This window comes from Parus major, chromosome 5 (genome assembly GCF_001522545.3).
Source record: "Parus major isolate Abel chromosome 5, Parus_major1.1, whole genome shotgun sequence".
Classification (NCBI taxonomy): domain Eukaryota; kingdom Metazoa; phylum Chordata; class Aves; order Passeriformes; family Paridae; genus Parus; species Parus major.
In genome coordinates this window covers 36,519,665-36,532,478 of record NC_031774.1, presented here as the reverse complement: position 1 = coordinate 36,532,478, position 12,814 = coordinate 36,519,665, and the positions used below count along the sequence as shown (strand labels likewise).

The 12,814-nt window shown below is 46.6% G+C and overlaps 1 protein-coding gene across 1 annotated transcript in view; it reads left to right on the top strand.

Annotated features, from left to right (window-relative positions):
* Positions 1–2,853: 2,853 nt before the first annotated feature.
* Positions 2,854–12,814, top strand: part of EGLN3 (egl-9 family hypoxia inducible factor 3) — a 28,867-nt gene continuing 18,906 nt past the window's right edge. The window contains exon 1 of the mRNA XM_015632024.1: positions 2,854–3,565. Coding sequence (XP_015487510.1) covers positions 3,209–3,565 — 357 coding nt within the window. The 5' untranslated portion in view covers positions 2,854–3,208. The remainder of the gene's footprint in view (positions 3,566–12,814) is intronic.

Genomic DNA, 12,814 nt, shown 5'->3' with positions numbered 1-12,814 from the left:
GTGGTCACAAGAAGTGCTGTGGAAAGTTCAATGTCTGGTTCTGTTCCAGCTCTTTTATTCTTCTGGGTGGTTCTCATACACTATAGTATTCACTGAGGTCTGCTTTGCCTTTTTATTGGCAAGTTCATGGCTTAGCTTGGGAATTACTATAATTGCAGCCTAGCATCTCTCGACTCAGCTTTGGTACCCTTAAGGGGAATGAAAGAGCTCTTGCAGAGTGTCTGTGGGCTAGGTAGGAATATGTCCTTGCTTGGTGATGATCAAGGTGATGCCTGATAGAGGCTGTGATTGCTCGGGTTACAAACTCGTTCCAGTATAACGATGGAATGAAAACTGTTTCTGGGAGCAGTCTGTATGCATGGAGAGTTTCTAACCTAAGCAATCACAATCTCTTTCACACACCTTCATTATCATCATGCAAGGGGCATTATCATCATCATTAAGGAACAAAGAGATGAGGTAAAATAGCACCGGTAAATAAAAATAAATAAAATTACTACTCTTGGAGTTTGTTCTTCCTGATGTTTTATCTTCACATGGAACAGTAATGCATCTGACAGCTACTGCAAATGCTAGTATGAAAAGCACATCATGCTTCAAGGGGCAAAACACTTTGTCCACCAGAAAACCTGATTTGCCAACAAAGGGCAGTGAATGCCCTCCTGAGGAAGACATGACATCAGTGCTGGAGGAATAAAAGTATTTACAGCTCTGTGAACATCACTCTGCAATGGGGCTGTGGACTCAGTTTTCTAAGACAAATCTCTAACTCCCTAAGATGACTTTTTCTGATTCAGATCTGGCATCAGTTTAACTTGTAATTTCATACTTTTAAAAGGAGAGAAATTAAGCTGTAATGACCAACTTCAGCTACTGCCAGAAGCCATCCCTCAGCCCTTGACTTGTCAAAGTGGCATCATTACACTTGATAAAAAGGCTAGAAATTCAGAGTCTACAAATACTTGATTCTGGTACAGGACTGTATGTTTGCATGTGTGTGTAAACAAGAAAAGGGGAAAATCAAGGGGTTTTGGCACATAACAGATTTTACATAATAAAAATGTGTGAACAGTACAATAATGCATCAACAATATTTCCTAATTTCATAACATTGAAATTTTGCAGTTGAACTAATCTTGTATCCTTTGCTGATTATGACAACTGCTTTTAAGCTATCACACGTGACTGATTTTTCAGATAAGCATTAAGAGATTAATAAGATTCAGAACTATAACTTACTAATTATAACCCCACTTTAATATGAAGTGTGTACCTAAATCAGTCCATATCTCACCACATATGAATTTATCTGATGTAATATTGCTTGGCTCTCGACAGAGCTGTCAGGGAATAACTTTAGAGGATTAGACCTGTGCTTAGCGCTATGCACTGAGGGGTAGATACCACTGGATTCAAGGAGAACAAACGTGGAATACGTGACCCGCTCCTGCATATGCCGGGGCCTGGAGTTTGCAGCTCGAGCAGTATCAGCAGCACGGACTGCTTGTATTCCCGTCAGGATTCGCGACGTGAAGGGGAAGAAAAGAACCAGTAGAGATTTTGGCTTTTTTGGGGTGAAATGTGCCGAAGCCGTGCCGTGCCGCTGTGCCGGGCGCTGAGCGGGCTCCGCGGGGCAGAACCTGCGGCCAGGCACACACACAGCCCCCCGTCCTGCGGCCGGGCTCACACACACACAGCCCCCCGTCCTGCGGCCGGGCTCACACACACACAGCCCCCCGTCCTGCGGCCAGGCACACACACAGCCCCGCGTCCTGCCATCCCTGGAGGTGCCGGGGGTGTGTGTGTCTGTGTGTGTCTGTGTGTCTGTGTGTCTGTGCGTGTCTGTGTGCGTGCGGACTCCGCGGGGCCGCGTGGGACAGCACCGGTGGCCGCCGAGCAGGAAGGATGCTCTCGGCACACGGACGGCTGCGGGGCTGTGTGGCGTGTGACATCGGTAACTTCTCAAACACCGACTGAGGCACAGCCACCCTGTCCCGCTTGGCCGCAGGCAGCACCTCTCCGCAACGTGACTTTGCTTTGGTTTTGGTTTCTGTGGCGGCTTCTCTTGTTTGCTTAGCAAATCCCGGGCACGTTGCGTGTGCGAGTGGAGCGGAGCGGCTGTCCGCTGCTCGCTTCTCGGGAGGTATTTTACGTGAAAGCATGCTGCTCGCTCGGACCAGACCCAGCGGCGACCGCGGACCAGTGCTACCGGCGAGAGGCCACACGGGGAAAGGCGACTTTGGCTTTGGAACGAAGTTTGTCACGGCTTGACCGCAGCTGTCCCGTCATGGCACGAAGCCGCCGACGGTCAGGGAGGTGTTTCCTGCTACCAGAGCCAAGCAACCCGGCGGGCTCTTTGGGAATAAATAATTCAGGGAAGTGCTGTTTTGCCATGTAAACCTTTTATAACTCAGTGCACTCCTTGCCCAGAAAAAAACTGTATCTGCCGCTTAATGCAACAGTTCCATCGGGTGCTGAAACTGCCGCTGCGGTAGGCGGAGGTAAGAGGCGGTCGGAGAGCCCCGGCAGGGCACTGGCAAACTTGGCTTGGACTATTCCAGGAGCTCCGGAGCGGCGGGGCAGGGCGAGGCGAGGCGCGGTGGCCGGCCCGGCCGCTCCTGGCGGGGGTCGCAGCCGACATGCCGGGGGAGAATTCCTCAATGGCGCTGCCCACGCCCCCTCCGGGGGCGCGCGGGCCCGCGGGCCACGCCCCCCGCGCACGTGTGGGAGCCCTCGCCGCGCGTTCCCCCGCGGGCCGGCCCCGCCCCGCCCCACGCGATTGGCTGTTGGAGCCGCCGTGGGCGGGGTGAGGGCGGGGCGATGGCGCGGCCCCGCCCACGTGCGGCGGCGCGAGCACACATCCCGCACGTAGCCGGCGGATTAATCCGCGCGGGGCCATCGCCGCCCTCCTACCGCGGGCGGGGGCTGCCCGCGCCCCTCCCGCACGCCCCGGGCCGCTCCCGCACATTGCTGGGGCGCCGGCGGCGGTAGCAGCAGCGCAGGGCTTCGGCAGCACCGCCGCTCCCGCAGCGCCGGGCCGCGGTGCGTGGCCGAGCCCGCTGCAGCGAAAGTTTTAGCTCGCCTCGCCTGGCCCCGCGCCGCGGCGGAGCCCCTGCCCGGCTCGGCCTGGAGCGGACGGCGGCCCGACGGGCATCCCTTCCCAGCGCGGGCGCCGGCAGAGCAGCGGCGCGCCCGTCCCCGCCGCGCCATGCCGCTGGGGCACATCATGAGGCTGGACCTGGAGAGAATCGCCCTGGAGTACGTCGTGCCCTGCTTGCACGACATCGGCTTCTGCTACCTGGACAACTTCTTGGGGGAGGTGGTGGGGGACTGCGTGCTGGAGCGGGTGAAGCGGATGCACCGCGACGGGGAACTGGCCGACGGGCAGCTGGCCGGCCCCAGCCGCGGTGTCGCCAAGCGGCACCTGCGCGGCGACCAGATCAAGTGGATCGGAGGCACGGAGGAGGGCTGCGAGGCCATCAACTTTCTCCTCACGCTGATAGACCGGCTGGTGATGTACTGCGGGAGCCGGCTCGGCAAGTACTACGTGAAAGAGCGATCCAAGGTAAGGGTCCGCGGGCTGCCGTCCGCCCAGCGGCACCGGCTCCCAGCCGGCCGGACCCGCCTGGCAGCTGCCCGTGGGACCTGCCGGGAACTTCCCGCGGGCGCTCGCCCGTGGCTCGTCCGCGCTGTCGGCGGGTGCCTGCGGCTCGGGCAGCCCCGCGGGCCGTCCCGCAGCACCGCCCCGGGTGGCGGCGGCGCCGTGCGCTGCCCGGGGGGCTCCTGACGGCAGCCGCTCCCCAGCCCTTGCCGCCGGCCCACTGCGGGTCCCTCGCCCCGCCGGTGCCAGCAGCGCTCCGGGGCGGTTCCTCGCGGATCCCCTTGCTGAGTTTTCGCCGGGCTCTTCGGCTGCCGGACCTCGGCCAGTCCCTTGCCTTTTCTCCTGTGTGACACCGGCCATCGCTTCGCAGCCGTCCCGGGGCTGCGGACGGCCCCTCGCTGCTCGCGGTGGGGCTGTAGCCGCCTGCATCCCGCTTCTGCTTGTGCTTACCCCAGGTGCGGACAGGCTGGACCAGTGCGGGGCGTACCCCACCAAAAACGTCTTCCCTGACCATGTTACGGGGAGAGCAAGCTTTCCACCCCCTCCCCGCGAACGTACCATGCTCTGATCCGATTATTTGGATGTTTTCACCCATGTAGTAGTATTATCCGTAATAGTTTAGAGGTTCCGACTCTTGTTGCCGTTCTACAGCTGAAGAGGTTATCGTTACTGCATTGAGTATGCACAGAATACTCACAGGGATGTTTAGTTTGAGCAAAACAAACTTTTGTTTTAAAGAGAAAAGTTGTTTTTTCTAGGCTTTCTCAGAAATGGAGAAGACACTTGTATTATTAATTTCTTTCCCAATTAAGTTTATTTGCACTTGTGATTCTACTTGTGTTAGTTTGGGGATAATTTGTCTTTTCTTTCCTTGTCTGTTTTGCTCTGAACTAGCTTGGAACTAAGTTTAGTTTGCTGTCCTGAATGCTGAAAACATCCTTATTTCTTTATTTCTGACTTGACATAGTATATTTTCAAAAGGTCTGCTGCTTTTAGAGATATGCCAGAAACAGAAGCAATGAAACTTTAAAAAAATGACAATAGGGAGAAGTTAGGTATTTCTCTTGACTGTAGCTTGACTGCACTGGACCAAATGCATATGTGAGTGGTACTGAGATTCCCCCCTGAAAAATAAAAAAAAAGTACAGTGATGTTTAGCAATTGCTTAGGAACCCAGTGAAACCTGTGCATGCACCCCCACATATTTACACACAGTACTGAGAATAATAAAAGGTTGAAACCTTGTTCCTTATGCTTAGCTCCACTGAAATACTGATCATCAGTTCACTTAAAGCTTGGGTAGATGTGTTTTAAAATGTGGGTAGATTGGATTTCACTTATTTCTGTTGAGAGCCTGATGTTAGGAGGTATAAATAATCATCCTGCCTCGGCACACCTTTGAGGTCATCCTCATCCTTTTTCTGGGTGACTTCTGTTTACCTGTTTACTACTGAAAGTGCATTCATTTCTGGCTAAGAGGGTGTGTGGGGAGTGAGGGGATGTGTGTCAGGGTGGATGTTGAGGGGAGGTTACTCAAGAGTTGGACTGGAATGAAGGGAGGCTGTCCAGCCTTTTGACAAGGTATTTGGAAAACCTCGTTCTGATGAAAAGAATTCATCAGCTGAATGAATAAAGGCTGTTGGTGCTGGGTGGGAAGAATTGTCTTTTGGGCAGTGACGATGATGATCTTAAAACAGAGTTTTGGTGTTTTGGAAGGCATTCTTTTACAAATAATAGTAATGAACAGAACTTATTTTATAAATAGACAGCAAGCTGTTTGTTATAAGGAAAGACTTCTGGCTCATGCTTTAATGTGGAAGTTGTCAGACTCCAAACAGTGCATGGAAGTGCTGCACAACAGAACAGGACTAAAAGGGACTCAGTATCTCAATATTGCATGTAAAATCAAATACAGAGAAGTTTTCATCAGATGTTAATAGTAACCAATCCCCTTGTTATAATAGTAAGTACCATGGGTATGTGAGGCCCTGGAATAGCAGCTGCTGTCTGTAACTGAGATGTGGGACGCCTTCAGCAGGAAGGTTATTCCTGTGACTAACAACTGACTGCTACAGTGCGTGCAGGTTCCCACGTCGGTTTAAGACATTTCCGCCATTAAACCTACCCATTCTGCTTATCATCTGAAGCCTTATGAATGCATACTCACAAATCCCAAATTCAAATTCAGCATATTTTTTTTTTCTGGTGGATTATACACGCAAATGAATGCCCACAAAACTTTCACTGCTTAACATTTGTATGGATGTGGGATGTTCTTGGGCAGCTGGACCAGAACTTCTTTGTGGGACATGTGCTCTTGTAACTTACTGTTTTGGGATATAGATATTAGTCAGAACTAAGAGTTCAGAAAAAATTGTTTAAAATATAAGCCTTTAGGTACATAGTAACTCAATTTGTTATGAAAATGTACTTCTATCATCCCATCATTATTTAAAGGTTTATACTTTTAAATAAGTAATATCACTTCAGTCATCAGCCTAAGTGTTGGAGAAAGATTTGCCTAGTAAATGAACTTATGTTAGATTATGTTAGTTTAGTGTGAAGTGCTTCATATTTTGTGGCTATACAAACATAATAAGACATGAACAACTTTTGTCCAATAAAGGAAATTTTCCTTTTAGCTAAATGAGAGAAACAAGTAAGGTAGGATTGTGCTGTTTCCAAATTAATTTCAAGAAAGTTAAGATTGCATCAGAGAATAAACAGAACTGAAATTTTCAAGGGTGCTGGATATTCATAGGAGCTGCTGGTTGACATTTGAGAGCTGACCATTAAATGTAACCTTTCATCTTTGCAGTGATAGAAATCTATCTTTGGTGTAGTCATATTTTAAAATACTAGCTGGTTAAATGATTGAAACATGGTTAAAGGTTGACAGACACAATGCACTGCTTGTTGCTTTTGAATTCTCATCAGCTAGTCTCCATTTTCTAATAAGATAATACAGTGGTTCCCCTTTTCTAGCAGGTAAATGGCTAAGGGCATCACTGAGGCATAACTGACCCAAGTTCAGTCTTCTCAGAGTGAGAAGATGTTCTTGTGCAGAGGGATGTTCTGGCCTGAGGACAGAAGTCACTCTGTTTCTGAGGACCTGTCACTGCTCTGCTGGAGCTTTGCTTGGTGGAGAAAATCTGGTCAGTGTTTGGGGTCAGAAGCAAAGCTGCAGCTTTGTCTGTGAGGCCAGTCACCCAGAGTGCCCTCTGGATCAGGTGATGCTCCAGGGACTGCAGGTGAAAGGGTGATGTGCTGCAGCTTCTGACTCCCCAGGTCCTGAAGTTCCTTCCTGGGGTTAGCTGACATTTGCAGGGGCTTGAGGGGGTGCCCTGTAGAAAAATACTGTAGCATAAATTTCTCCTTCAAGACTTAATAAATGTTTGTTTTGGTGATAAGTGGAGTGTCTTTGGAGTGTCTTTTTTCTTTTATTTTCTTTTTTTTTTTTTTTAAAGACTGTGCAGAGTCTGGGGAATCTTGGAAGTCCCTGATGTGAGGAGGCAGTGGACAAAGTGTGGCAGGAACCAGGTTGGCAGGCTGGTGTGTGGAAATGTTAAAGCTGTGTTTGCAGTGGGGTGTCTGGGTGACTTATCTGCTGCTAAGAAGCTATGGTATTCCTCTTTTCTCTTCTTTTTTTTTCTTTTTTTTTCCTCTGCTGGAGAAGGGCAGCTCTCCCTGTGACTGGGCAGGGTCCCAGAGCAATGCCATCAGTGCCCCGGGCTGCCTCAGCTGAGTCAGCGCTTGACGTGCTGCCAGCAGCTGCTTGGTCCTCACGGCCAGGGCTGGAAGGTACTTTGAACTGGTGTGGCTGCACTCTGAGTGGACTCTGCACCTTGTCGTGAGAGCAGCACGTCCTGCTCCGAGTCACAGATACCCTCTTGGGTACCACCAAGGGCTGAAATCCATGTCAGGGCAGCCACTGGGGACCAAGCCCATCTTGCACCTGCTGGACACCAGTGAGTCCTGCTGGTTAGAAAATTAAGCAAGCATTCATAATCTTAAGAGTGCTCTGTGTTGAAGGAAGTCTGTGAGTGATGGTTTCAGCTTAGAAGAGAACTGCTTGCATTCAGTGTCAAGTGTATGGCCTGAAGTTAAAAAAAAGTGTTTTCAGTGTGAGATTAGTTAATGTAGAAGTCCCTGTGGGGACTACTCAAAACCTTCTCAAAAACTTGCTTCTTCTGCTTGTTGCCATAACAGCACCCTGCTCATCCCAATTGTGGTGGACCCTCTCTAATGGTCACAGGAGAAGTAGGTCTTTTGTGGTGACAGTTCATAGCTAGTGAGTGTTTGCTGGAAACCAGAGTGGGTTCTTCTGCCTATCACATGATAGGGTGTTCCTAGGTAAGTTCTGAAATATGATCTGCCTAGCAGGTTGTTACCAAGATTTCTGTTCCTGAGGATTGAAGAAATGGATGAAATGTCACAGGAGTAGTTTTACAATTTCCCTCATAACTCAGGTAATGAGGTATGGTATTTTTGCATTTTTATATGAAGAAAGGAAAGTGCTGTTCTATGACATCCTTCCTTTTCAATTAAAACACAGGGAAATGCAGAATTTTCTGACTCGAGCTACTGAATTGAAGAGTGGGATAACAGAAAACTGTAGCTGTATTAGGCTGAAGAGAGGTACTGCCTCTTGAGAGGCTTATTGTATGTTACAAAATATTTTTTGATACTTGGGTAGCAACATGCCTTACAATTAGTTTACAATGGGAGGTCTGATGAATACCACCATCCAGAAGAAATATGCATAATTTCTTTCTTCTAATCAAATGCACATGTTCTGGCATAATGTATAAGTTCAAATCTGTTCTTCTGGCCAGCTGCCGGCAGAGTCCAGAGCCACTGGAGCTGTAAATACAACAGACAAGTCGTTTTATGATATGAGACTGAAGAATTCAGCATTGGCACAGATCCTAGTGTGGTTGCTTTGGCTCAGTGTCAAAGCTGATGTTTATATCTGTGTTTGTCAAGCAAGATTAGTTAGCCTGGTTAATTATACACAGGAATGTATAATTTTTACTTGACAATTAGAGGAGCATAAACTTGGGCATATTAACACTTGTTTTTGTTCTTCATCAAATTATTCTTAATGACTTTTGAAACTTTCAAAAGAACTACTTCTCTGAAGGAGGCACTTGGAGAATCTTTCAGATAAATTCTTCTTTCATCAGGGTCAGGGTATTGGAGAAATGGATCAATATTTTACAGACAATGATGCACATGTCTGTAAGTGGGTTCAGAAGCATGGGAAGCCTCTAGGGAATGGTGTTTGAGTTAATACTCAGGTGTTGAAGTTGCAAGCAGCTTGAATTCAGTAGCTGTTATGTATCATCACTCTTAAAAGCCTGATTGTAGTGCACTGGCAAATTTATTTCAAGGTAGGTGGTGGCAAAAACAAACTGCCTTCAGTGTGTGTTACACCAGAGCTTTTGGCAGCCAGGTGACTTCTCTTGGTTCTCCTTTCCTCCTCTTGTCAGAGAAGTCTGTATCCACCCAGCGACCTTTATCACACTGTCCCAGGAGCCTGTCCACGTGCTTTACAGCCACAGTCACAGAGAAAGGCAGAAGGTGGTTCATCCTATAAGTGAAGAGAAATGTCAGTGCTCTCAGGCAATGTAAATATATTCATGGTCTGTTTATCCTGAGTTTGTGCATGTGGCATCAGGGCAATTTTTTTATTGTTGTCTGTAGTTTTGCAGTCCAGCAGTTCTTCATGAGTCTTGCTAGACTCTGGTGTTACACAGTGGTGGCAAAGCAGTCACATTTTCCACAATCTCTCATATTGGTTATGCATTTTCTGCAGTAACTTCTTATTCATTGCCATGCCTGCTTTGGTAGCAGTTCTTGCTGGTGCCATGTCAGCTCCTAATGCCAGGGACTTGCAGAGGTTGCCTTACTGGTGTGCTGGCCAATAGCTCGATCACTTACTTGCAAGACCTAAATAAGTACATGCCACTCAGTTTGCTTTTATATGAGGACTCATTGCTCACTGAGTGCCAGTGTAACTGTAATACAGGTGGCATTAAGGCCTCTGTGTATGGGGAGTGTTTGTCCTTTGTACTTACGGGGTGTGTGTGTGGCATCACAAGGTGCAGTATCCTTGGGAAAGCCACTGGGGAAATGACAAGATTCAGAGTTCAGCACCCTGTCCTGCTGAACTTGCATTTTGGTAGGGAGGAGAGCTGGCCATGGACTCACAGAATCAATTAGTTTGGAAAAGATCTCTGAGATCATTGAGTCCATGAACACCACCATGTCAGCTAGACCATGGCACTGAGTGCCACCTCCAATCAACTCCAGGGACGGTAACTCCACCACCTCCCTGGGCAGCTCATTCCAATATCTAATCATGCTTTCTGCAAAGAATTTCTTCCTAATGATCCTTGCTATTAATAATTGTATGCCTTTTCCCAAGGTAACTGTTAATGAATAATTCAGTCCATTACATACACTTCATTGCTAATAGCAGGATATGTTAAAATGGACATTGATTCTCATAACACTGATGCAGTACAGGAGGTACACAGTAAAAATGGCTTGTTATTTTGCATTAATAATTCCAGCTGTGTTAATTCCAATGTCTTTATCTGATTTCACAGTAAACTCTTCTTTCTTTGACTTCCAAATTTGTCTGGATGGTGGCTCAATGTAATACAGGACTTATCCTGTATGTTACTTCCTGAGAAATTTGCTTGATTTATTACATGGAAGTATCTTCTCTGTTCTCTTCCATTTTGAACAAATTTTTCTTTAGTTTGTTTTTTTGTTTTTTTTTTTTTCCTGAAGTGATGGTGCTCAACAATATTGCAAGTCCTTCCCATATGTGTGTGGAATGTATGAGAGAGGGAGATAAAACCACAATGATCTAAGCATGAATGTGTTTTTAATTAGATGGATTTTTGATGTTTCCTGGACAAAATTAATGATAAATTTGGAAGAAATCAATACTTCTATCAGATGTTTCAAGATTCTTACTAAGACCAGGTACTTTCTTCTTTTTTGTTTCTTTGAGGTATTCACTTTTTTCTGCTCCATTTTTAATTGGATTGAGTTCCCCTTTGTGTAGCAGGCCAGGGGCAAGTGGTCCCTTGGCACCAGCAGGCCCCATAGTGCTCACTCATCTTGCAATGGATGTCTTGAGAGAATGAGGAAGGGAGTAAGTGTTACTGGTTTTACATCTAAGGAGAAGGAGGAAGTGTGCATACCAGCTTGAGGGAATTTAAAAAGCCCTGGGTTGGATTTGTCATTGTTGTAGTCCTTCTGTCACAAAGCTGAAGACTGAGACAACATTGTTAGAAAGCTGCCAACAACACGTCTCCCTAAGCTTCTGTGAAAAGGCTTTATTGGTAAGGTTTATTAATAGAGGAGCTCTTGGGAAGAGGTGTTTTGGAAACTGCTTTTGGTACCTGTGCCTAGGGCTGATGGCTGCTGTGGTGGGCTTCAGGGTGAATAACTGATGCAGTGGTACAGGACTTGGTGGGGCTGGACAGAGATTTTGACTGATGCATAGCACCACATAACAATTTGGTTTAGACCTTTTATTGCTTTGAAAAGAGATTAGAGTTTGTCAGAAAAACAAGGTTTCTCTGTTCAGTCAGTGAGAGGAAGTAAGATCACGAAGGACACTCATGTCAAGTAATGTTTAAACTATTCACAGGCACATCATTCCATCAGCACACCACTCGTGATCATTCTGTGAAGGATTAGGAGAGAGCTGTAAGCTCTGTTTCCCCTCCATCACTCACACGTAGGCATCTACTATCTCCCAGTGACAGAAAGGAGCTTTTTCCCCTACAGTCATTTTTCTCTTGACTTTGTGCTTCGATAAGATTAGTAGGTGAATAAACTTAGTGCCAACATGCAAAGCACTTAGTAGAAAGCAGTTAATTAAACAACCTACTTATTGGTCTGATTTTTCACAAATAAAGTAGTGCAAGAGATTTTTGCTGACCATACTGGTTCCATGGGGGCTTACTAAATGTTCATGTTTAGCTGCCCAGATAAAAATGAGCAGTGGAAATGACAGGAGTACAGCATAGCACTCTATCTGCATTGACTGGAAACAGCACAGTTTGTCCAAAGCTTTACAGTTGGAAATGGCAGAGTAGCCATGTCTTTTGCCAAACATCAGAAAATTACGTCCTACTTTGTAGCAAAAAAAGTAGTCTTTTTTGAGTCTCTTATATCTATGTAGTTCATGTGAATCCTTTGGTCAAAATAAATACTCTTTTTTTCTGTGCTTCTTTCTGGACCTGAAAATCTAAACAAGATATATGTCTGCATTTTTCCTGTCTGTAAGTCATAATATAATTAATCATTGCTTATGTGTTCTTGCACTGTAATTTTTTATACAAAGTGATAAGACAAATGTTTTTAAAATTTTGGCTTCAGTTCAGCAATTCACTTAACTACTTTTTCTTAAAGGCTCTTTCAGATCAATGGGACCTGAAACACATATTCTGGTGCTTGTCTTCGACTATGCTAAATATGTTTAGAAAACTTCAGGAAAAGTTACGCATCCCTGGTCTTTATATAATTTTTTTTTTTACGTTTGAAATGCAGGTCATCTTTTATGTGGTCTCTTGGGAGCCAGCAAGTAGCCTCACTTGATGAAATAGATAGTAGTTATGATTTTTATCTGACCTTTGCAACTGACTGTCTTATGGAAAGCTTGTCTTAATACCATTAACAGTAGCATTTATTCCAGTAATGCATGCAGAGGAACAGGCAGTGTGTGGTGGGATGGGGAAAGCCTGGGGTGTGAGAACAGTGGGCTTTGTGGTTGGCATGGAGCTTCCTGACTGCCTTGAGACTCCTGGGAGTGAGGAAAGCATCTTGCACAGTCCCTCACTGGACCATGTGGGTAGAAAAAGTAGAGCAGAACCAGGAGAATTTGAGAGAGAAGATATTAAAGTGATGGGAGGGGGGAAGCATCAGTTAGTCCTCATGTTACCTGTGCCTGGGTTGTTAACAGTCCTAGGGTGTTGTGCTTGCTGCTGAAGACTCTATGTATTAAATGCACCTTCCCCTTCTGTTTTCCAACAGGAAATCTGGTAGAAGTGGTTTGGAAAAAGATTCACCATAATTGCTGTAATATGTCCTGCTGTTAAGACGTAAAAGCCGTGTAATATAAGTAGATGTGCACAAACAGGAGAGTCCCCCAGAATGTATTGATAACTCTGTTCTTGGCAATATTCA